This window comes from Dichotomopilus funicola (assembly GCF_033296635.1).
Source record: "Dichotomopilus funicola strain CBS 141.50 unplaced genomic scaffold C8A04scaffold_97, whole genome shotgun sequence".
NCBI classification, from domain to species: domain Eukaryota; kingdom Fungi; phylum Ascomycota; class Sordariomycetes; order Sordariales; family Chaetomiaceae; genus Dichotomopilus; species Dichotomopilus funicola.
This window is the reverse complement of record NW_026944118.1, coordinates 27,087-47,739: the sequence shown is the minus strand read 5'-3', so window position 1 is coordinate 47,739 and position 20,653 is coordinate 27,087. Positions and strand designations below refer to the sequence as shown.

General features: G+C 54.2%; 8 protein-coding genes across 8 annotated transcripts; 7 read left to right on the top strand and 1 right to left on the bottom strand.

Moving 5' to 3' along the window:
- Positions 1-1,381: 1,381 nt before the first annotated feature.
- C8A04DRAFT_32734 (uncharacterized protein) lies at positions 1,382-2,303 on the top strand (the record flags this gene model as incomplete). Its single annotated transcript, XM_062782203.1, has 2 exons — positions 1,382-1,407; positions 1,478-2,303. 2 exons carry the CDS (start codon positions 1,382-1,384, stop codon positions 2,301-2,303), a joined length of 852 nt encoding a protein of 283 aa, XP_062633141.1.
- Positions 2,304-3,418: 1,115 nt separating this feature from the next.
- C8A04DRAFT_32733 (uncharacterized protein) lies at positions 3,419-4,352 on the top strand (the record flags this gene model as incomplete). Its single annotated transcript, XM_062782202.1, has 2 exons — positions 3,419-3,441; positions 3,518-4,352. The coding sequence occupies 2 exons, from the start codon at positions 3,419-3,421 to the stop codon at positions 4,350-4,352; spliced, it is 858 nt and encodes a 285-aa protein (XP_062633140.1).
- Positions 4,353-4,800: 448 nt separating this feature from the next.
- On the top strand, positions 4,801-5,805 carry C8A04DRAFT_32732 (uncharacterized protein; the record flags this gene model as incomplete). Its single annotated transcript, XM_062782201.1, has 4 exons — positions 4,801-4,826; positions 4,895-5,076; positions 5,142-5,610; positions 5,757-5,805. The coding sequence occupies 4 exons, from the start codon at positions 4,801-4,803 to the stop codon at positions 5,803-5,805; spliced, it is 726 nt and encodes a 241-aa protein (XP_062633139.1).
- A 311-nt stretch (positions 5,806-6,116) lies between these two features.
- C8A04DRAFT_32731 (protein lap1) lies at positions 6,117-7,910 on the top strand (the record flags this gene model as incomplete). Its single annotated transcript, XM_062782200.1, has 1 exon — positions 6,117-7,910. One exon carries the CDS (start codon positions 6,117-6,119, stop codon positions 7,908-7,910), a length of 1,794 nt encoding a protein of 597 aa, XP_062633138.1.
- Positions 7,911-9,507: 1,597 nt separating this feature from the next.
- Positions 9,508-11,390, top strand: C8A04DRAFT_32730 (uncharacterized protein; the record flags this gene model as incomplete). The annotated part of the gene is made up of 4 exons (XM_062782199.1): positions 9,508-9,579; positions 9,644-10,208; positions 10,274-10,905; positions 11,157-11,390. The coding sequence occupies 4 exons, from the start codon at positions 9,508-9,510 to the stop codon at positions 11,388-11,390; spliced, it is 1,503 nt and encodes a 500-aa protein (XP_062633137.1).
- Positions 11,391-12,698: 1,308 nt separating this feature from the next.
- Positions 12,699-13,382, top strand: C8A04DRAFT_32729 (ribosome-inactivating protein; the record flags this gene model as incomplete). Its single annotated transcript, XM_062782198.1, has 1 exon — positions 12,699-13,382. One exon carries the CDS (start codon positions 12,699-12,701, stop codon positions 13,380-13,382), a length of 684 nt encoding a protein of 227 aa, XP_062633136.1.
- A 396-nt stretch (positions 13,383-13,778) lies between these two features.
- C8A04DRAFT_32728 (uncharacterized protein) lies at positions 13,779-14,816 on the bottom strand (the record flags this gene model as incomplete). Its single annotated transcript, XM_062782197.1, has 1 exon — positions 13,779-14,816. The coding sequence occupies one exon, from the start codon at positions 14,814-14,816 to the stop codon at positions 13,779-13,781; it is 1,038 nt and encodes a 345-aa protein (XP_062633135.1).
- A 4,262-nt stretch (positions 14,817-19,078) lies between these two features.
- On the top strand, positions 19,079-20,402 carry C8A04DRAFT_40459 (uncharacterized protein; the record flags this gene model as incomplete). The annotated part of the gene is made up of 4 exons (XM_062784952.1): positions 19,079-19,267; positions 19,384-19,735; positions 19,798-19,977; positions 20,050-20,402. The coding sequence occupies 4 exons, from the start codon at positions 19,079-19,081 to the stop codon at positions 20,400-20,402; spliced, it is 1,074 nt and encodes a 357-aa protein (XP_062633134.1).
- Between the last annotated feature and the right edge of the window lie 251 nt (positions 20,403-20,653).

The window sequence follows — 20,653 nt, the reverse complement described above, 5'->3', positions numbered from 1 at the left end:
ATACATGTATTTCGGAAGAGTACAAGGAGAGGATCGATGGAATGCAGGGAAATCAACTCTCTTAAACCGATGTAAGGAAGTGGTTCCTGGTTCCTCGCTCGGGCTTGACTCCCTACCTCGGCCTGCGTTACCAGTCATTTTACATTTGGCGTGGAATCTGACTTTACACCGGACACTCTCCCGTCCGAAAACCTGAATGAGCCGTTGGAAAAATGCCACTATGGTGATGTAATTGTGCATCTTGTGGGTGGATTGGCTGCAATAGGGTTAGCGGATGTAGAGTCAAAGATCGGCGCTGCTTGTCCGCGACCGGTTCCATCGCTCGACTTTCCTCAGCACAAGATCCAATTCAGGTCATGCGTAGGCTATAGCAAAAGGACAGTACTGAGACAATACCTCAACGTAAATGCGGTCTCGGCTTGGAATCGAGGACGGGACCCTAATTAATGCTGTGTCATCACAGCCATGATTAGATGTGGCCTATATTACCTAGGTAGGTAGGGATTTCCGATTATTTGTTTGTCATAATTAAAACAATCTCCATTCGCAGTTCCACTGCGCACATCCTCAGTAGAACACCACCTCCGCTCTATTGGGTGCTCAAATCCTGGCATGTTCTCAGTCGCTAAAGTAAGTTTTTAATTATCCCAATCCGTTCCGCCCGAGTTTACAAGTCAAGTCTCCCAGCACATATGAATTAAAACACAACTACCTACTATGACGTCATACAACCCCTGGATAGGACTACAAGTACAATCTGGAGTAATTAAAGGTTGAAGTTGGAAGACGCTTTGAATCTAAGCCCAATGCTTGCCCGGGCTTCTCGCGTCAGAACCTCTGTTGGTGCCCAGTCATGAGAACTAGCATCGTTAAAGGTAAGAGGGTAACCCCGAGATTAATCAAATAGGTACTAGGTACCTAAGTATCCCACCTGGCCTTCGCTGAGCGACAGCCATTCAGGAATCCCGTACGAGGCATCCTTGGATCAGGTATTCATTACCCAGCTTGTGAAACACGTAGACTTCCGACATTCCGATGTTTCCCCCACATCCAAAGCGGTTTCCTCGCCTCCCACTGGGCTGTTGTTCAGCAGTGTCTGTCGCAGCCCAACGGTAGGCCTCACCACAGGGGCTATGCAGCTTCTTTCCCATTCGCGGGAGTGTTTGTCACCTCTTGATGCATGCGGCCAATTGGGAGGGCCATCTTAGTTTGCATGCCGAGCATATTTGGCCAGCCACCACCCAAAAGTGAACACCGGAAACCCTTCCTTGCTGTCTTCCTCTTCAACCACCCAACGCATGAACAATCCGTTGCCATTCCTGGTAATATCACACACACTGTGACCGAAACATTCCCTAGCATCTTTCACAAACCCTCCAGGATGGAAGAGGCACGGTCTTGGAAAGAGTACGTACCTAACTCCCGACCATCGATGCAAAGTCATTAGATTCGTACCAGCTAACGTTACTACGCGCAGGATATCCACATCCCCGTTGTATTTATTTCTCATCGGCCCCGAGAAAAAAGAATTCAACATCCACACGGCCATCATCACCAAATTGTCCCCCGTGTTAGAAGTGTTTGTGAATGACACACGGTTCAAAGAGGCAAACGAGGGCCAGGCGGATCTCAAGGACGTCGATGAGGAAACTTTCACTTCGTTTGTGGAATACGCGTACACCGGCAACTACAAACCAAGTTTTCCTTCGTCACAGAGCCCTGAGACTCCTCAGGAAGTGGCGAGAGAAGACGACGACTGGGGCCTCGGGTCACCGAGGAACAACAAACTGTACAGACGCAGGAATCAACCACAGCAACAGGTGTCTCCTATAGGTCAGTGGGGAAGGGCGTGCAACTGCGGGTACAATCACTGGGCAACATTTGACGCCATCGTCGAAAGCCACCACCCACCTTCTTATACGCCAGCGTTGAGCACAGGTACAGCTGCGTTGACAGCTGATGTTCCGATGATCCTGCTGCATCATGCCCACCTCTACGTCTTTGCAGATTGTTACCAAATCCCACGGCTCGCGAAAATGGCATTATTCAGTCTCGGCCGACAACTCCAAGAAACCAAACAACAACCCACACAGGAAGTGAGCGCGGAGGGCATTGTCCGCCTGCTAAAATTTTGCTATGAAGAACCTCGGACGGAGGAATTGAGGTCGCTAGTTGCAAAATATGCAGCCTGCTCAGCGGAACGGTTGTGGAACGATGCTAGTTTCAAAGCGTTACTCAAAGCCCATGCCGAGCTGGGCGCTGATCTAGTTGAGGAGATGGTGAAACGAATGAATAAATTTTAGTGATGCTTTGTCAGGGCTACTTTTATTTTCTTCGATTTTGCCGAGTGTTCTTGTTAAGCCAATGCCGTAGCGTCTAAAACTATTAGTATGAGTGATTCCACCGCTCGTCATCACTCGAGCTGTTTGCGATAGACGTATCGACAACCTTAGGATGCGCAGAAATTCACCCCCAACACCACCAACATTTCCGCCCTCCACATTAACCATGGCCCATCATGGTGACGAGTCTGTGCATCTTCTGGGTGGATTGACTGCAATAGCATTAGCGTTAGCGGTAACGTGGGTGAATGGAGAGTCGAAGATCAGCGCTGCTTATTCGCGACGGTTTCGATAATATTCGGCACGAGGGCCTCATAACGACGTTGTACAATACAAGAGCAGATGGTCTATGCGCCACATAAAGGCTCCATGATGTTGAAAGAAGACTTCAAAATGACCAACTGTGAAATATAATGTCCTCTCGTTGCATATGATTAACGGAATAGCCTCAATCTTTATGCGGTGATGGCATAGCCTCTGTTGAGGTCTCGATGATTTCGGACGCTAACACGAGAGCAAGCACGGACGGAGTTATATAAGCAGCTATAACGTTACCTATCATCACACGCCTAAGGTAATAACATTTTGTATGGGAACTGCGCGTGGAGGGCGATACCCTAACCCTCCTACCCTCGTCTTCCAGAGAAATTGGGAGAGATTAGTACTGTCAGGGTTAGGCTTGCTGTATGGGATGCAGCTTTGCGATAAGTACGATAAAAAGGTCGAAGGGCACATCTCAAAACGCAGGGCTACATTAGTACGTAACTATACAAGAATTAATCACTTGATCTAAGTGCAAGCCAGGCCCCCAATCTGCGAACAAACAGCTCCGTTGTAGGCCTCACGGCTTCCATGCACGGTGCCGTTTGGGCTCACATGCGGGCATCCAATCATCAAACAGATAAATCACTCCCTTCATCGTTTGTGCCTCGATAAAGTTCTGCAACTTCTGCTTTACAATCCTCCCTTTTTCTTGTCCTTTCCTTAACAACCACTCTGGTTTAGAATGAACCAGCTGTCAACATCATCACCACACTTCAAGTAGCCTTCCAAGACCGCCTTTGAAGCACCTCAACATGGGAGTGGTTACTTGGAAAGAGTTAGTACCATCAACTTATCAACGGCTCCAGTGTCAGATGACTAACCCGACGTTGCTAACCGCTCTGCATAATTAGTATCTCGACATCCAAGGTGTACCGCTTTCTGATCGGCTCGTCGAAGCGCGAGTTCACCGTCCATTCTGCCGTTGTCGAGGGGCAGTCAGACGCGTTCAATACATTGGTCAACAACACGGCGTTCAGGGAGGCCAACGACGGCTGTGCCGAGCTCGAAGAAGTGGATGAGGGAGTTTTCGCGTCCTTTGTTCAATATGTGTATACAGGGGACTACGACTTCCCGGATCACGGAATGGACCCCGTTACGGGAAGAAAACCCGGTTTGGAGGTGGCTCTCGCGGCTCTTCACAGTCCCGTGAACCGTGGCTCGTCTTACCGGGGGATCTGGGAGGATGAGGAAACCCCCACCCCGGAACCTTCTCAACCGCCGCCAGACGACAGTTTGATGTCCCAGCTCTTTCGGGATCCAGAACCGGGGCTCGAAGATGACCCTCAAGGCAGCGGTAGCGACAGCAGCGACACCACCGCCAGCATGTTTGACCCAACTGCCAATACTGCGCGGCCCCTGCTCCATCACGCACGCTTGTATGTCTTTGCAGATTGCTACCAGATTTCTCGACTTGCCCAGATAGCGCATGACAACCTTGAGAAACAATTAGGTGCCCTTAAGCAGAAGCCATTCGACCGAATCAGTGTCGACGTCACTATCACTCTCTTAGCCTACGCTTATCAAGAGCCGCGCCCGAAGGCATTACGGTCGCTTTTAGTCCAGGATGTGTCACGCAAAGTGGACAAGCTGTGGATCTATGGGAGTTTCAGGGAAATTCCCGAAGCCCATGCCGAGTTGGGCGCTGAGTTAGTTGGGGAGATGGCGAAACGACTTAGGAGTAGCTGAGGCTTTGTTGGATTTGGAATCTTACTTACTTCCCGTATTACCTTATATCAGACTATCAGTTCCCACATTCACAGCTTGTAAAATACGGGGGCTTGTAATTAGCATTCCGACGCATTTTATATCATCCCCGCAGGGTTTTTTTTGGCTGCTGTGCAGCAATAGCTGTCACGGTGCTGCTACCGATATTGGGCGTAGCCACAGAGACCATCCCGCTCTCCTTTACATTCGCATACGGATGTTTGTTGCCTGAGGATACTCGGGACGACTTGAAATCGGTCTTGCCTCCTGCCTTCCTGTGCACACGAGGGATATCACCCCCACTTACCCAAGACTGAATCCTGAAAAGTTTTTTCGGTTGCCTTTCTGTTTACACACCGCATCCACAACTCATCGCCAATCCTCATAACATCGCACACGCCGTCGCCGAAACCACAAAGCTCCATCCGAGATGGAAGAGGCACGATCGTGGAAAGCGTAGGTAACTCCCGATTGTCGAAGCAAAGTCTCCAAATTGTCAGCTACTAATTAATGTATTGCGCCAGGATTTCCGCCTCGAAGTTGTACCGATTTCTCATCGGCCCCGAGAAGAAAGAATTCAACATCCATGCGGCCATCATCACCCAAATGTATCCCGTGCTAGCGGTGTTTGTCAACGGCACCGAGTTCAAAGAGGGGCACGAGGACCAGGCGGAGCTCGAAGATGTCGACGAGGAGACTTCACTTTGTTTGTGGAATACGCATACACCGGCGACTACAACCCGAGTTTCCCTTCGTCGCAATGTTCTCGAGCTTCCCAGGAATCGGCAAGCGACGAGGACTTCGACGGCAGCTCCAAGGACTCTGGCGGCGGCTCCGAGTTACAAACGAACAACAAACGCAAGAAAACGTCACAACAATCCATCCACCATAGAGATAAAGGGAGGAGCAAGTCAGCAAGAACGCCTAGTTACTGGAAAATATTTGATGCCGTCGTCGAGAGCTTCCGCCCACCTTCTTATACAGAAGCGCCGAACATGGTTCCTGCTGTGTTGACACCCGAATTTTCGAAGATCCTACTGGATCATGCTCGTCTCCTTGTTTTCGCCGACTGTTACCAGATTGCGATTCTCGCGAAGATGGCATTATTTCATCTAGGCCGAGAGCTCCAAAACACTAAGGATCAACCCGCCGACGAAGTGAGCGTGGAGGCCATCGTTGGGCTGCTGGAATTTTGCTACGCCGAACCCCGGCCGGGAGAGCTGAGGTCGCTAGTTGCAACGTATGCGGCCTGTTCGGTGGGACAGTTGTGTAAAGATGCTGGCTTCAAAGCGTTCCTCAAATCCCATGCCGAGTTGGGCGCTGATCTCGTCGAGATGCTGGCACGATTTCGTAAAGACTGCACTCAAGTAGCTGATGCTTTGTCAGGATCCTGTTGTATTTTAGCTTTTCTTTATTTTCGCGCACTCCTTTTTAAGGTATGCCGTCATGTCCATAGCAACACGAGCAATCCGATTCGGGACAGACGCATCGAAAAGGGTGCACAGGAAATTGACAGACGGCTTTTGCCTGAATCCTACGTGCCCTGGATTTTGGGGGCCGAAAACGAAGCCCGAAAAACCGTTGAGATCTAAGCGAACCTGTGACTTTATAATATAAAAGCCAAGCGGTTCTCAACTTTTTGAGTCGTGTCTTTTTCAACCAAATAATAATACAACAACAACCCCTCTCTCAACACTCAACACCAAACCACCATCCCCATGGTCGTCCAACCAACCGGCCACAACAATGAAACCCAACCTCCTCCCCCTCCTCCTCCTCCCCTTTACAACCGCCATCACGACCCCCCTCCCCAGCCTCCAAATAACCCTCACCCCCCTCTTCTCCCCCTCCACCCTCAACATCACCTCCCTCTCCATAACCCTCCTCCTCAACCACACCACCTCCAACCCCCCCAATCTCACCACGCCCCTCCTCTACCTAGACCTAAACCACGGCCTAACCCCAACCCAACAATACCCCACCGCCTTCCTCACTGCCTCCGACACCCTCGGCCCTTTATCCCTCATCTCCACAGACACCAACACCAGCGACGCCACGCGGACTTGGTTCCCCGCTGATCGTGCCCCGCAAGGGCCGGTTACAGTGCAGTTTACCGCTGTGCCGAGGGTAGTGGATAAGTCGACGCCGTCGGGGCCGAGGGTGGATTTGAGGGGGGATGAGGGGGGCGTGGTGGGGATGGGGACGGGGTTTTTGGCTTTGCCGCCGGGGGAGGAGGATTGGAGTATTGATGCGAGATGGATATTGCCGGAGGGGGGAGCTGATAATGGGGATGGGAAGGGGAAAGTGAAGGCGGTGTCGTCGTTGGGAGAGGGGTTGGAGACGGTCGGGGTGGTGGGTTGGCCGAGGACGGTGGTGGCGAAGAGTTATTTTGCGGTTGGGGAGGAGTTGAGAAGGTGGCCGGATTGGGATGATTCTTCGGCCTCTTCTTCCTCCGCTACTAGGGATGGTGGTGGCGGTGATAATGGTGATGTTGAGGAAGCGGCAGACTTCCACGTCTACTGGCTCAACACGCTCCCCTACGACCCCTCCCACATCTCGACCATCGCACAATCCATGCACCTCGCCATAGCCGACTTCTTCATCCCCAACACCACCATCCCCCCCTTCCGAGTCTTCTGGCGCCACGCTCCGGCCGGCTACGGCGGTGCAGGCGGGTACAACTCCTTCCTGCTTGAATGGTCGGATGGTACAGCTGCCGAACAATCCGAGGAACAGGCCAGTTTTCTGCTGTCGCATGAGAATATTCATGAATACGCGCTCATGTACCCGTCGCGACAGTATGATCTGTGGTATCGCGAGGGGGTCGCGCAGATGTATGCTGTGATCGCGCCGTACCTAGCCGGGGCGGTGGACAAAGCGTATTTGATCCGGTGGTTGAACAACAACATGCAGGCGTACTACACCGGCGGGATGGCCGGGGTTCCCTGGCAGGAGGTAGTCGATAACTACTGGACAAGTGTGCAGAACGTGAAGGCGCCGTACGGGATTGGGTTTGCCTATCTGGCGCAGGTGCAGGGGTTAGTGAGCTGGTCCACGGGGGGTGCGAAGGGACTGGACCTGATTGTGCGGGAGTTGTATCGGCGGTATAAGGCCGGGGATACGGTGCAAACGGAGCAGTTTGTGGAGGTGTTGGGGTCGGTGTTGGAGGGTAGCCTGCCTGCGCAGCAGAGCATCAACGGGATGTTGAATGGGACGTTGATTGTGCCGAGGGTGGATGGGTTTGTGCATTTGGGGCTGACGCTGGTGAGGAGGGATGCTGAGTTGTTTGAGCTTGGGTTTGTGTCGGCGCAGGGGAAGGTGACGGGGTTTACGGCGGAGAAGACGAGGGCGGAAGAGGCTGGGCTGAGGGTGGGTGATGAGATTGTGAGCATGTGGGGGGCTTGGTTGGCGGGGGACTCGCTGGATAATATGATGGAAGTGGTGGTCAGGCGGGATGGAAAAGACGAAACTATCACGTATTGGCCGAGGTCGTACGAGAAGGTTGAGAACTGGGAGTGGGTGGACAGTGAGGCAGTTTGACGAACCACGGCCACACCCTGAACGGGAATCAGTCAACTGTATGAGATGGGGGTGTGGACAGGTGATATTGATGTGGAGGATTCAGTTTGATAGTTGTTCCACAAATTCATCTTTCTAATTATCCGTACGGACATCAATGTTTTGACGCAACGACGCCATCTTCCTCAGTCCGTCTATTTTGCACCCAAGACCCTCAAAACCTGCATCCTCGGACGCAAAAGACAGTGAGGACGGACGGTCGTGACAGGCGTAAAAGGACGAGAAGAGAATGTACCCCCGGTTGCTCTGTAGTCCGTACCTTTAGGTATCCTCGATCGAAGCGAAAGTGAGAAGTGCCAAAGTAAACAGTGGACTCCAGTGAATCAGATGTCACAGTTCACACTGGCTAGCATTAGCTTGAAAACTTAACGTTAGCACAAAGCAGGCAGAGACGACATATATCAAACCCAACCGTCGATCAACCCACGATATATCTGGCCTGCTATATTTGGCCCTGCAGATCGACCCGATCCATCGTTACTTTGTGTCGCGACCACCCAGTTTAGATCTATCGTAAGTTACGACTAACTCGATTCGTTCAACGACGGTGCTTCCTCGGTCCAAACCGAGAACCAAACCCCATCTTCCCCGTCCCCAAGTACTGGCGCCTGCACGATCGACAGCGATGAACGCAACAGGAGACGGAAACCTTTCCCGGGCGGGTAGTTGTGAAGCTTATATTATTGTCTGCCTTGGGTTGGTCGCGGCGCATGCTTACGGCGCAGTCCGGCAATCGGTTGCATTGTCGGGGGCGAAGCACGCGCATGAGGGGCAGAGCTCCAGACTGTGAGACTGTTTTGAGATGGGGAGCTGAGGTGAGGTGAGATGGATTGCGACTTGTGAAGTAAATGAATGAAGGGAAGGTCATGATAGTTTTTTTCAACGGTGAATTGATGTTTGATGAATTGGCATCAACAATTCGTTCGATCGCTCTTTCTGAACTAGCAATCAACGGCTGCGACATGTAATACCCCCTGTAAACCCGAATCACACAGCCCCCACATCGCCGGGCCCCAGCGGGTCCTCGCGGCCCAGCCCTACTCCAAACCCCCTGTGCCACGCCCCGGCCGGAGACCCAGCGGCATTCAACCAAGCGATGCGGCGCGCAACCCACAATTCCAATCGCGAACACCACCTCGCACGCACTCAAGCCACTGCGCCGGACCAAAGCCGGAAACGAAAGCCCAAGCCCGCTACGCCGCAACTACCAAAAAGCCAGTGTTTCGACAGGAGGAGAAGAGTGAACTCAAGCCGGAACGGGGTTGCACGGCTGATGGCTGTGCCGCGTTAACTCCGTCTCACCTCGGACGAGGTTGCTACGATACCAGGGACTGCACTGCAGTCGGTAAGCGCCTGTCCTAAGTTTGGATGATGGGGCTGGACTGCAGGCAGGTTGAGACGATACGATGCTGTGCATTGACGCAGGGATGCAACGCTTAGATGCCGGGACGGAGGAGGAAATCGTTTTTATATTTGGGAGCCTGGTCTGCCACGCGCTGGGAATGCCTTTGTGTTTTTTGAGTTTTGTCAATTAATACATTTCCCGATTGGTCTCAAGATGGAGCCCCAAACACAGGCATTTGGCGTTGGTATTGACAGTCAAGTTGGGGTTTCACAAACCACCTTCACGGTACATTCATTTCCCTGTCATATGCTCCCTGAGTTGATCGAGTTCATTGGCTAATAGCTTCTAGACCACAACCGGCGTCTTCTTCGCCCTCGCCCTCCTCTCCGTGCTCGTCCCAACCACACTCGGCCTCCGAACAAAATGGACGCCCTCATTCGCCGACTACTCCCTCCATGCGGGCGCCATCTTCCTCTCCGGGGCCGCGGGCCTGCTGTACAGCATGTCCGATAACCTCTACTACCTCGCAGCGGCTGCTGAATACACCCCATCATTAGCACAGCCCAACCCGGTAAGCTGGAAGGAGGCCAGCGCGGTAGCCGTGGATGTTATGAAGCGGAGCGAGGCGTTCTCGATCTTGGCTTGGACGTCGGTGTTTGCGGTCCGGTGTTCGCTCCTCGCTGTGTCTGGGAAGCGGTACGGTGCTGGTGAGCCATGGCTGCGGCAGTACTCCTGTGGTGCGACGGTTGTGGCTGTTGTGTCGTGGCTCGTGTGTGTTGTTGCCAGCCCGTTTGTGGTGTCTTGTGTACTGGGGGTTTGGGTCTTTTTAGGTGGCCAGATAACGCCGCTCTTCGACACGTACACCCCTTTGTCAACTGCCACTACCGCTCTCGATGTCCTGACTGCCATTGCCAGTAAGGCCCCTCTTGAGCCCACACGATTTATTACCCCTGATCAAAACACCTCTAACCCTTCACAGTCATCATACTCGAGCTCGTCCAGCTCTCCCGACGTCGATCCCAGCGATTCTCGGATGCCGAAGAAATCCATACGACGACGACGACCACGACTAAGCCACAAACCTCTCAGCCCATTCCATTAAGCCTGTTCTTCCTCCTCTCGCTCGCCGGTATCTCCTTCGCCGCCGTGCGTGCCAGCACCCCCTCCGCCGCTACCCACCCGCCCCTGCTCCCCTGGATCAACTTCTGGCAGTTCCTCGAGGCCTGCACCACCATCTGCGCGGGCGCGGCCTTGTCGATGGCCGTCCCCAATCACCAAACACCATCCCCACCCGCCGCGGACGAAAACGAGACGGCAGAAAACGAAAACACCATCCACCCATCCAACGCCACCTACCCCACGCGCACGCACACCAAGGACGAGAAGCAAACCGGGTGGAACATCACAACCTGGGCCATGGACAGGAAAGCCAGCGCCAGCACAGTCGGCGCGAACGATATCGCCCATACACACTCCTTCACGGCCAAAAAGCATGGACAATACCATCAAGAAGAAGACGACGCCATCGGCCCATTAGCCACATCACCACGCGACAAGAGCACCAGAGACACACCCACTCCCCGTCGGCCCCCAATCGCATACCACTACCCCGTAAGCTCGTCTTCGCTTGCCCCTGATTATAGCTATTACCGGTCTTTTTCGGATGGGTCTTTTTCCATCGCGGGGTTTTGATGTCTCCCCGTTACATCGCATTACATCTCAATCTTTTCCTTCCAATCTTTTCTTTTGAACCCTTTCTTTCCCACATGTACCACTTCAATATTTCCTATCTCATATCATTCCATTTGTATCGCCACAATAAAAGTCATAGACCATAGAACTAACCCTCAACCACCCCCCAGACCTGGACCCCCCAATCAACCCAAGACCAAGAAGCCGTCGAGGCTCAGATGGCCGCCGGCCAGACATTGGTGTGGTGTGATCCGCTGCTGCGAAGGGCGAGTCAGACTAGTTTTGGGGGGGTCACGTTGATGGACCGGAGGGGGTCCGAACAGACTGCGTCGGGACAGACGGGGCCGGGGCAGACGGGGTCGGGGTATCCGAGGCATGGGAGTGTTTCTTCTGTTAGGAGTTAGGGGGGGTTTAAGAGGTTGGGTTAAGGAGTTGGTTTAAGGAGTTGGCTTTGGGGGGTGAATGATGGATACACGGTAGGGGGATTGTGTGCATACATATGGACGGGAGGCTGGCGTTCCGGTGTCATTAGGGTGCCATTGGATTGTACATTTGAAAAGGAGCAGGTTCTTGTACACCATTTGTTAGAGTATAGCGAGTGTATTGTAAGGTTAGCAGGTACAAAATACGACAGCCGTCTACAACAAAAGTCAATTCACGCGGTAACCGCGGGATTGCAACAACCTCAGAACGATCTGGTTGGCTGTGCGACCCGGACAAATGTCGGAGGCGAGTGACTCAAAACACACATGATGCAGACATTCAGGCGCGAGCGTGATAATGCCGGTCGCGCCCAATTTGGAGGTTGAGGGGCACCAAGTAACTTGAGGCCAAAGAAGATCATTGCGTCCAGATCTCCGATCTCCTCATGCGTGGCCTCCAGGCCTCCACCATTGAGTCCTCGTCATAGGTTCTCACAAAATGATTCTCACAAAATGGTTCTCGCAAGGTGATAACCTCAGGCTCTGCATGCCAATGTATGTGCGCCAATTGTTACACAACGGAGTGGGCTGGTAGGATTGCACACTCAACGTCAGTAGTTGCGGCGTTTCTGTTGAAGGTTCAGCTGTGATAATGTGATTATCTTTACTTTCCAAAGCGAAGGCCGAAGAGAAGCAGGAATGGATCATCTATTTGCATGCAAAGCGGAAAGAAGCAGATAAGACCAGCCAACAAGATGTGAGCTATGAAGTGGAGCCCCTGTATCTGCCACAACAATTCGACCAGACTACCGACCGGTGTGACAGGTATTCCAATCGCTTATTTACAAGACTTAGGCGCGGGAGCCGAACTGCTGTTGTTGTGGTGTTGTTGTGAGCCTGAATGATACCTTGGGCTCCGCTGCTGGTGGCAGGCCGTCGCGCCTGCATGTGGTGCATGCCAACGCAAGACGTTACGCTACCTGACCTTGGCTATCGTGACCGGGTCTCGTGCCGGCCCTCGAAAGGGGCTGGTGCAAGATTCTCTATCTAGGGAGCGGCAGCTCTGGAACCCGTCATTAAAAAGGCCCAAAAGGCCGGAACTTCTTCAAAGAAACCTCTTCCTCCGTCTTCTTCGAAAGGTTAGACAAGATTGTGAGCTGAATCAAATCATCACACCGATCTTTCCCCCAAACTTGGAGCGCACTGCTTCCAGACCCTGCAAGGTTAGCACTTCATACACCACCTCACAAAGCTTTAGATACTAATCAGTTGGACGCAGGTACAGGCGAGATGGCAAACGCTCAATTCACCCTCGATCTCGCCGTCGATCGGGACGATGGCGACGCCGCCTACAAGACCATGATCGAAGATATACGGCGGCGACTCACAGCGGAATGGATTGCGGGTGTTCGGGTCCTGACTCCCCAAGTCCCCGGGCGGCAGCAGTTCTTCGACGTGAACCTGTCGTACAAGAACAAACCGGACGAGCCGACTCACACCGTCCGGGCACGATTCCGCACCGACAACCTCTACATGGTCGGTTATTTCACAAACCCCAATACCTGGCACGGACTGGAGGGAGGCGAGAACTACAGCGACTTGACGTCAAACGCACGCATGAGATTGGAGAATATTTCGCTAAGCGCCGGCGACATCGGTTCTGCGATTACCATTCTGGGGAGCGGCGTGACCCATCCGGGCCAGAAAGCGCGTGCCACGCTGACGTTGATCTTTGCCATGTCGGAAGCTTCCAGGTTCCGGGACATTTCCGACCTCGTTGTCGACTCATGGTGGACTGGATCGAGTCTGGGCCTGACGAATGCCAATCGGGCTGTGAAATGGTCGAAACTGTGCCGCGCGGTACAGGACACGGAGATCAAGAAGTACGCCTTCGATTTCGATGGCGAGTCGTCGGGCATCACGGATTTCAAAAGCGCTACCCGCTCCCTTGGTATCATGTTGAAGACGGAGTAGGAGTCATGGAGTAACTATCGCGAGGGCATTACAGCGTTAGCAAGTACCAACTACGACGGATGTCTATAACAAAAATAATCAATTCACAGCACAAGCAGTAGCCCGGAACAGTCTAACCTAACCCCTCTGTTCTAGATGTGTCGTCTGTCTCGCATGGAGTCCCGCATGGAGTCTCGCATAGAGTACACGAGTCAGACCCCCCATCTAGACCCTTTCCCACCAGCTCAACCCTGCACCGCTCATCCCCCCCACTACTCCACGAGCCATAAGATCCAGCCCTACGATCGACCATCATGCACATCCCCTTCTCCACCGAAACAAACCCGGGGTCCCCATCACAGGCAGAGTAATACTCCATAGAGAGTAATACATAGCGAGTAATAATTACAGAGTCACTCACTTCTGCTTCAACCCGACCGCCGCAAACTTCCCCTCCAAGTTGGCCCTCTTCCCCAACTCCTCCCGAAACCCCCGATCCATCGCATTCCCCATCTCCCCGAGCTCCCCCTGCGACACCACCACCCTGTTCGCAACCATATACCCCAACAAAAACGCAATATTCGCCCCCTCCGCCTTCATCCCGTCCTCATCCTCCCTCGCCACAAACTCATTCCACATATCACAGGCCGCATCCAACAACCCCGCCGGCTTCAACACCCTCCCCTTACCCACTCCCACCCTCACCACCGGGCCTTCCCCTTTCCACCCCTTCGCAGACGGCGGCATCCCCGCCGGCGCCGGCGTCCGCGCAACAGCAAACCTAATCCTCAGCGCCTGCGGCGACCACACCACAACCCGATACCGGCCCCCGTCCATCCCGCGATAATACACCACCCGCACTCCACTCTCTTCCCAACTCCCAAACCATCCTTCCTGCTTGCCCTTCTCCACCATCGCCCTCAGCGCCCGAACACTGACCCCCGGCGTGACAATCTCAATCTGGTGGCTCGGTGGCGCTTTTTCGGGTGACATACCGAGATACCGCATGGCAATGCCCTTGACAAAAGCGAAGGGCATGACGGGGCCGAGGGCCTCGTTGAGGGCGTGGGCGACTTCGGGGAGGAGCTCGGTGGGGATGGGAGTGCGGGAGAGGGGGACGGATTGCGTGGATGTGCCGCTTGTTTCGATGGCGCCGGTTTTGCGGGCCGCGGCGAGGAGGGCGTTGAGGCCGTCTGCGGCGGCGGGGGTTGGGCCGGCTTGTTGGGGGGGTTGCTGGCGGGGTTGGGGTTGGTTACCCTGGGGTTGGTTACCCTGGGGTTGGGAAGCACGGGGTTGTTGGCCTTGGGGGCGTTGACCTTGGGGCTGCGGGCGAGAGACGGCGGACTGAGCCGGAGCCGGGCGAAGTGGGACGCTGGTGGTGTTGGAACTAGCAGTGCGTTGAGGGGGTGGCGGCCGGACGGCCGGGCGGTCTGCGCTGGTGCCGGAGTTGTTCATGGTTGTTGATGTGTTGGTGATGTATGTTTTCAGGGTTTTTTTTGGTAGTCTTTCTGGCGTTGTGTTTTCGTAAAGCTTTTCTATCTTTCCCAGAGGATGGTGGTTGAGTTGATGCTTTAGTAGATGCTTTCGTCGATGAGATGTTAAAAACAATGGGGATGCTGATCTGGTAAATACGGGCAAGGCGACAAGGTATGTGTATTGGTGGTGATACTCCGATATTTAATGCTTCACCTTCACTCCGTATTCCCTCTCAATAGACACATTATGTATGAGTCCTATCGGCCGACAACGACCAGAAATATCCTCAACCTCCTTCCTCCAGGCCCAGATGAAAATAGCCCAAAACATCGGTCCATTTTCGCTATCCCTCAAAAAGTTCGCCGTGTTGGTCGCGTGTGTAAATTCGCGACGGCCACGTTTAGTCTTCAGACACGGCGGCAGGATCACAAGGATGTAAAAGCGCGGCCGTGTTGGGCCGGATGTATTCCCTCGACCCACAGGGCAGACCGTTTGCGCGGCCAGAAAACCTTAAACACCCCGAGCCGTTGAGCCGGACTGCGCCGCAGACGAGTGTGTCGAATTTGCGCGGAAGATATCAACGAAACGAGATACCGCCGTTGGAATTCGGGGCTTAAGGTTTACACTTGGTGATGTGTTAGAGGTGAGAAAACGTGATGATTATTGGTCGAGTTACGGTTTCACTGGTTGACAGATATCCCTACGTTTCCGGGAGGCACTTGACTTCTAGTCTTTGTCATGATATAGACCACTTTTCAAGCTTCGTCACGTTAGCTTGAGGTTTTACGTCTGGCCTATAACGTTATGTCTTTAGCGGACCGTGGTGCAGAGAAGTGAGAAGAGACTGTCGCACAAAACAGACGGAGACGGGCCGAAAACGGCAATGCCCCACATTTTAGGGAACAGACAGTCCACCAAAATCGTGAACGCTGCGGATGCGCTTCATTTGACGATTCCTATCCTTGACTGCGAGAACTCTTCTGCTGGCGGCTCGAAATTCTGCTACTTTTTCTTGTTGTTATTACTTTGTCCGAGGAACGGTGGAGAACATTGTCGGCCCCGGGATAGGCAAGTCGTCCCTCCGATGCTGCCAGAAAAAATCGTTCTCAAGATCAAAAGACGGCTTTGCGCGCCGTGCTGCCTCGGTTGATGAAAATCTTGGCCTTTACCTTAGAGTTTTGCCGTCATCGACAAGGTCACATCGCCGCCGCAATGAAAATCAAGTGTCTGCGATCTCCCGTGATCAGCTGTGGGCTCTCCGCGCGCAGCCAGTGAATTCCCACAAACGGCCAGCTTCCCCAGCTTTGCCCAGTTCATCGCCGGACTTTCTTCCGGGAACAAAAACCCTTCATCAGCGCGCCAATCCCATGCCCAATGACCTCCGCCGCGCCCGCACGGATTCCAACCTCCCGAAAGCCGTGCATTCGAGCCGTCGCGGGCTCGCTTCATCGCCCGAGCCGTGGTTGTTTGCCGCTTCCCGAGCCGCTTCCTCATTTTTTTCGTCTTTTTCCCTTTTTCTCTCACTTTCGCTCTCCCCCTCCACACCTGATCGTCCTCGCTTCCGCTTTCGTACTCCTGCACAAACCTGCGGCCGCACGGCCGTGCGAGCTGCGATGCAGTGATGCCAAGGCACGTCTCACATCCACGCATGCGGTCCAATCAACACGCCCAAGCGGGGTCGTTCGAATTCTTCCGTTTGGGGACGAATTGACAGAGCCATTGCTAAGCACCTAAGCTAAATTGCCAGCCCACCACCCATGAACAATGGGATTCCTGGGAGAGAAGTGCCTGAGGTGCCTCAGGGAAAGAGGTGACGCTCGAGGCGGGGTTATGCTGCCGGTTTCAAGTTTCGGCTTGTGCAGTGCCGCTGTGGTGCTCTGATCATGTTGATCCTCCGCCACGGAAATTCATTGCCCGTTGCTAACAGAACCACTCGATTTCAATTTTCAGGGCCGTCGTTGCGCGTTCTTTGCTGTATTTTTCGCTGATGGGGACAGGAATGAGGCGGGAATCAAGGCGCACTGGTAGCTCTCGACAATACTGGCACTCGGAAGCGCGCCCAGTCCAGACTACGGTAAACGGAGGATGTTCAAATGGATGAGATGAACCAAGACGTCTGAGCACGCTGCAGGTGGTGTCCGAGTGTTCAGCATCCGTCTGTCGTCTCACCTGCATCCGATGAACTGGGTCAAGGGGAAAGGAGGAGGTAACGAGACCCTTCGGCCCGACCTCAACCTGCTCAGTTCACTCGTCCGAGTCCTGACGTTGGTCGTCGAGGGTGCGGTGGCTTGGAGCTCGGTGCAGCCATTTTGACTCAGAAAAGAAGTCGTAGCCAATGAGGAATACGAAGTACAACGGCCTTGTCCGGTCTCAGGCCGGACTTTTCTCTGATTCTCCTGAATTGCAAACCCGGAAACTGCCACATCACGTTCTCATCCCGTGGTACCTTTCACGTTCTTGTCTGCCGATGCACAACAGCCGGCAGCAGGCACGGCAGGTCCATGGACACGCGGTGGCTTCAAATCCCCGCGTTGTGGCTGCTTTTGCCTTTATGACGATTGGCCCGAGGTTGAACAACCGGACTGACGTCCCATCGGTGCAACCCGGTTGGGAACACTCACAGGTGAAAAGTTCCTCGCCTGTTGGAGAGGCGCCAAGACTCCCAAAGGGTTGGAGGTGTCTCAGGAGTCTGTCAAACGGTAAAGTCACGTGCGAAGTGGCCGTCATTCTTTCTTCCCCCGATCTGCTCACCTTTTTGGGACTCGAGAGCCCCAGAATCTCAAGGGGTGAGCCCTGCTGTCTTAGCCTGGTTGTCAAGCTGCCTGCCGCGGCCTGAGACTGGGCTGAGCGTGTTGACGTTCACCGCGGTGGCACCTTTCTCGTTTGGTCTTGTCTTGGGTTGATCGAGCCAGGCGAGCCAGGCCTCAGGAACGCCGCTAACGTTAGTCTGCCTCAGTGGTATTTCTGGGCCCAATCAAACAATCCGTTACGCAAAGGTTTCGGAGTTTTGAGATTGCTGGTGGGGTACTCCGTGTTCACGGCGCCGACGGCGCCGACTCCAGCACGGCCAGCTGGTCGCGACGGCGCGCTCTAGACTGCAAGCTAGAACGTTGTGGGCCACGATCGATACTGGGGGAAAGGGAGGTCTGAACGCAGGGACAGCAGAAAGGGTCAAAAATGCCAATTCGTGTTCGCCCCCTGCCTAGTCTCATCGTGGCCTGATTTCTGATTTGCCCCGCGGATTTCCTCGACCTTGGTCCCCGAGTGCTAATTTTCCGAGGGTGCGGAATTGGAACGGTCGCTCCAACAAAGTTCACCGGCCGTTAGCGCACAGACTTTGTCAGCCAAGGGGGCCATGTCCCAAGCTTGTGTGATCTGCGTCCCGTCTGTGAAAAGATAGTTATTGGAGGTAACGAACCTCACACACAAGACCTCGAGGGGGAATAAATGGCATGGGACGTGTGTGCGGGGAAAGAGGAGAGAAACCTGGAAATTTCAATTGGGTGGTGGCGGATCGTGGATGGCCAGCTTGAGAGGAGGAGCGAAAGGGGAGTGGAAAAAGTATGCACTCTTTTTAGCCTCGCAGCGAACGGGCTGTTGTCCGTTGGGCCACATTTGGCAACTGCACCGACGACCGTGAGGCTCGTTGACAGGTGGCGTCGGAGAGGTCAGGCGCTCAATCCCAGCTCGCCGTTCCAAGTTGGACTCGGTTGGCAAGAACAACCCAGCGAGCTGCTCCAGCACCCCGCCCAGAACGCCCGCCGATCTCCCATGCTGGGCTGGAGCTAGCCTGAGCTGGACTCGGGCAAGTCGGGGTACAATGCGCTCGAGCCCATTCTTCCGCCCCTCGCTCTCGCTTGCTCTTTCAACTGTCAAATCGGAAAGTCCTGGTGCCCCGCTTTCTCAAGCCACCAAATCCCAAGCGCCCCAATGCCCCAGACTTGGCCCACTAAACCCAGGATGGCACGCCCGCTCAAAACTCTGCAGAACCCGGTTCGCCATGTGGACGGCTGCTCGCTTGGCTCACCTGGTTCACCTCCCGTCCCGGCGCTGTTGCAAAATTCATTTGGAATTTAATACCCTCTGCCGCCCAGCCGCCCAACTGCCGCTCCGCTTCCCCATTCTTCCCGTCCGCAACGACAACAACAACCCACCCCCCTTCACCGGTTCACCCTTCCGAGTTGCGCCGTTCCCTCGGGACCAACACCAGCTGCGACTCCCGCCATGAGGGCAGCACCACCATGAGCAGTGACGGGCCTCCACCGAACCAGGCCTCCCAGGAATCGGGAGATGACCCCATCTACGCCCAGACAAATGTCGCCGTCTGGGTGCTGACCGCCGCGTCGGGCGCCTTCCTCCTCGTCCGCATCTGGTGCCGCCATCGATACTCCAAGTTGTGGTATGACGACGGGGTGCTTCTGTTGTCATGGGTACGCAAACGCCACGCTTCTGCCCGTCCAACCCAATCCCACTTCGAAACCGAGTCCCAAGACATATCATGTCGTGTGGTTGTGATACGAGCCGGATCCTAACATGGTTGAAATAGACCATCTTATTAGTAGCGGCAGCGCTGCTTAGCCGCACGATTAGCGGTGGCTTCGAGACCGACGACGACAAGCGTAGCTTCTTCCTCTTCCAGAACACCTCTACCTCGTTCACCACCATCGCGACAGCCTGGACCAAGGTCGCCTTCGCCATCACCCTAGTGCGCATCGTCCGGAACCGCTATCTGCTTTACTTTTTGTGGGTCGTCATCATCACGGCCAACCTCATTCTCGCCTTGGGCCTCATCTCGATATGGGTCCCTGCATGCGAAGACCCCCGGGCCGTGCTCCGGCCCGAAAACTACATGTGCTTTGACCTCATCTACCTCAAGTACTTTGGTGGAACCACGATTGGTACGGTTGTCCAAGTTGTTCATGAGTTGCTTGGAACGGAGCTGGGAACTAACGATGTGCAGTATATGGTGGCGTGATCGACGTCCTCCTCGCTCTTTTCCCGTGGTTTATCATCCGCAAGTTACTCCTCGAACCCCGAGAAAAGGTCGGCCTCACGGTGGCCATGAGCCTTGGGGCCCTCAACGGTGCTATTGTCATCTTTCGCGCCTTCTACCAACTAAAGAGGATAGACAATGACTACTGTGCGTCATTTCCCCCCCGCAATGCTGTGTCCCACCCGGAGCCGTCAACGATTAATAGCTAACACACAGCAGACTTCATGGTGTTCATGTCAATCTTCAACTTCCTCGAGCCCGGCGTCACCATCATCGCGCAGGCCATCCCCATGTTCCGCGTCCTCGTGGTCAACGTCAAGCGCGGCTCAAACGCAGTCCGCATCACCTCACCAACCGGCGTGGACGGCACAAGTTCCGGTTCGGCACCGGTGCGGTCGTGGGGTAGCAGGGGACCTTATAATCAGCACCGCAAACTGGTGGACGAAGAGATGCTGCCGGTGCACATTACTAATTCGGAAGGGCCCAGTGCCGCGTCATCGGCAGGGCCGGCGGGCTCGGGTTCGGATGTGGATCTGAAATGTCGAGAGAATAGGAGTTGGTTAGCGGGTTGACATTTTATTTTTAGGCGCAAAGTCAAAACAGTTAATGATACCTCATGTTATGTTCTTTTTTGGAAACAAACCAAAAATCCACCTTCAATCTCCCGCATGATGTTTTGCATTTCGCTCTCGCGGCTCTCGGTAGTGCTCAGGGGCCAAAAGCATGCGCAAAGTCCCCGAATGCTTGGCGTGTTACCGAGATGTGCTGGCCTTGGCACGGGTACAGCAAGATGATATGTGGGGCCGCTCATGCCGAAACGGTG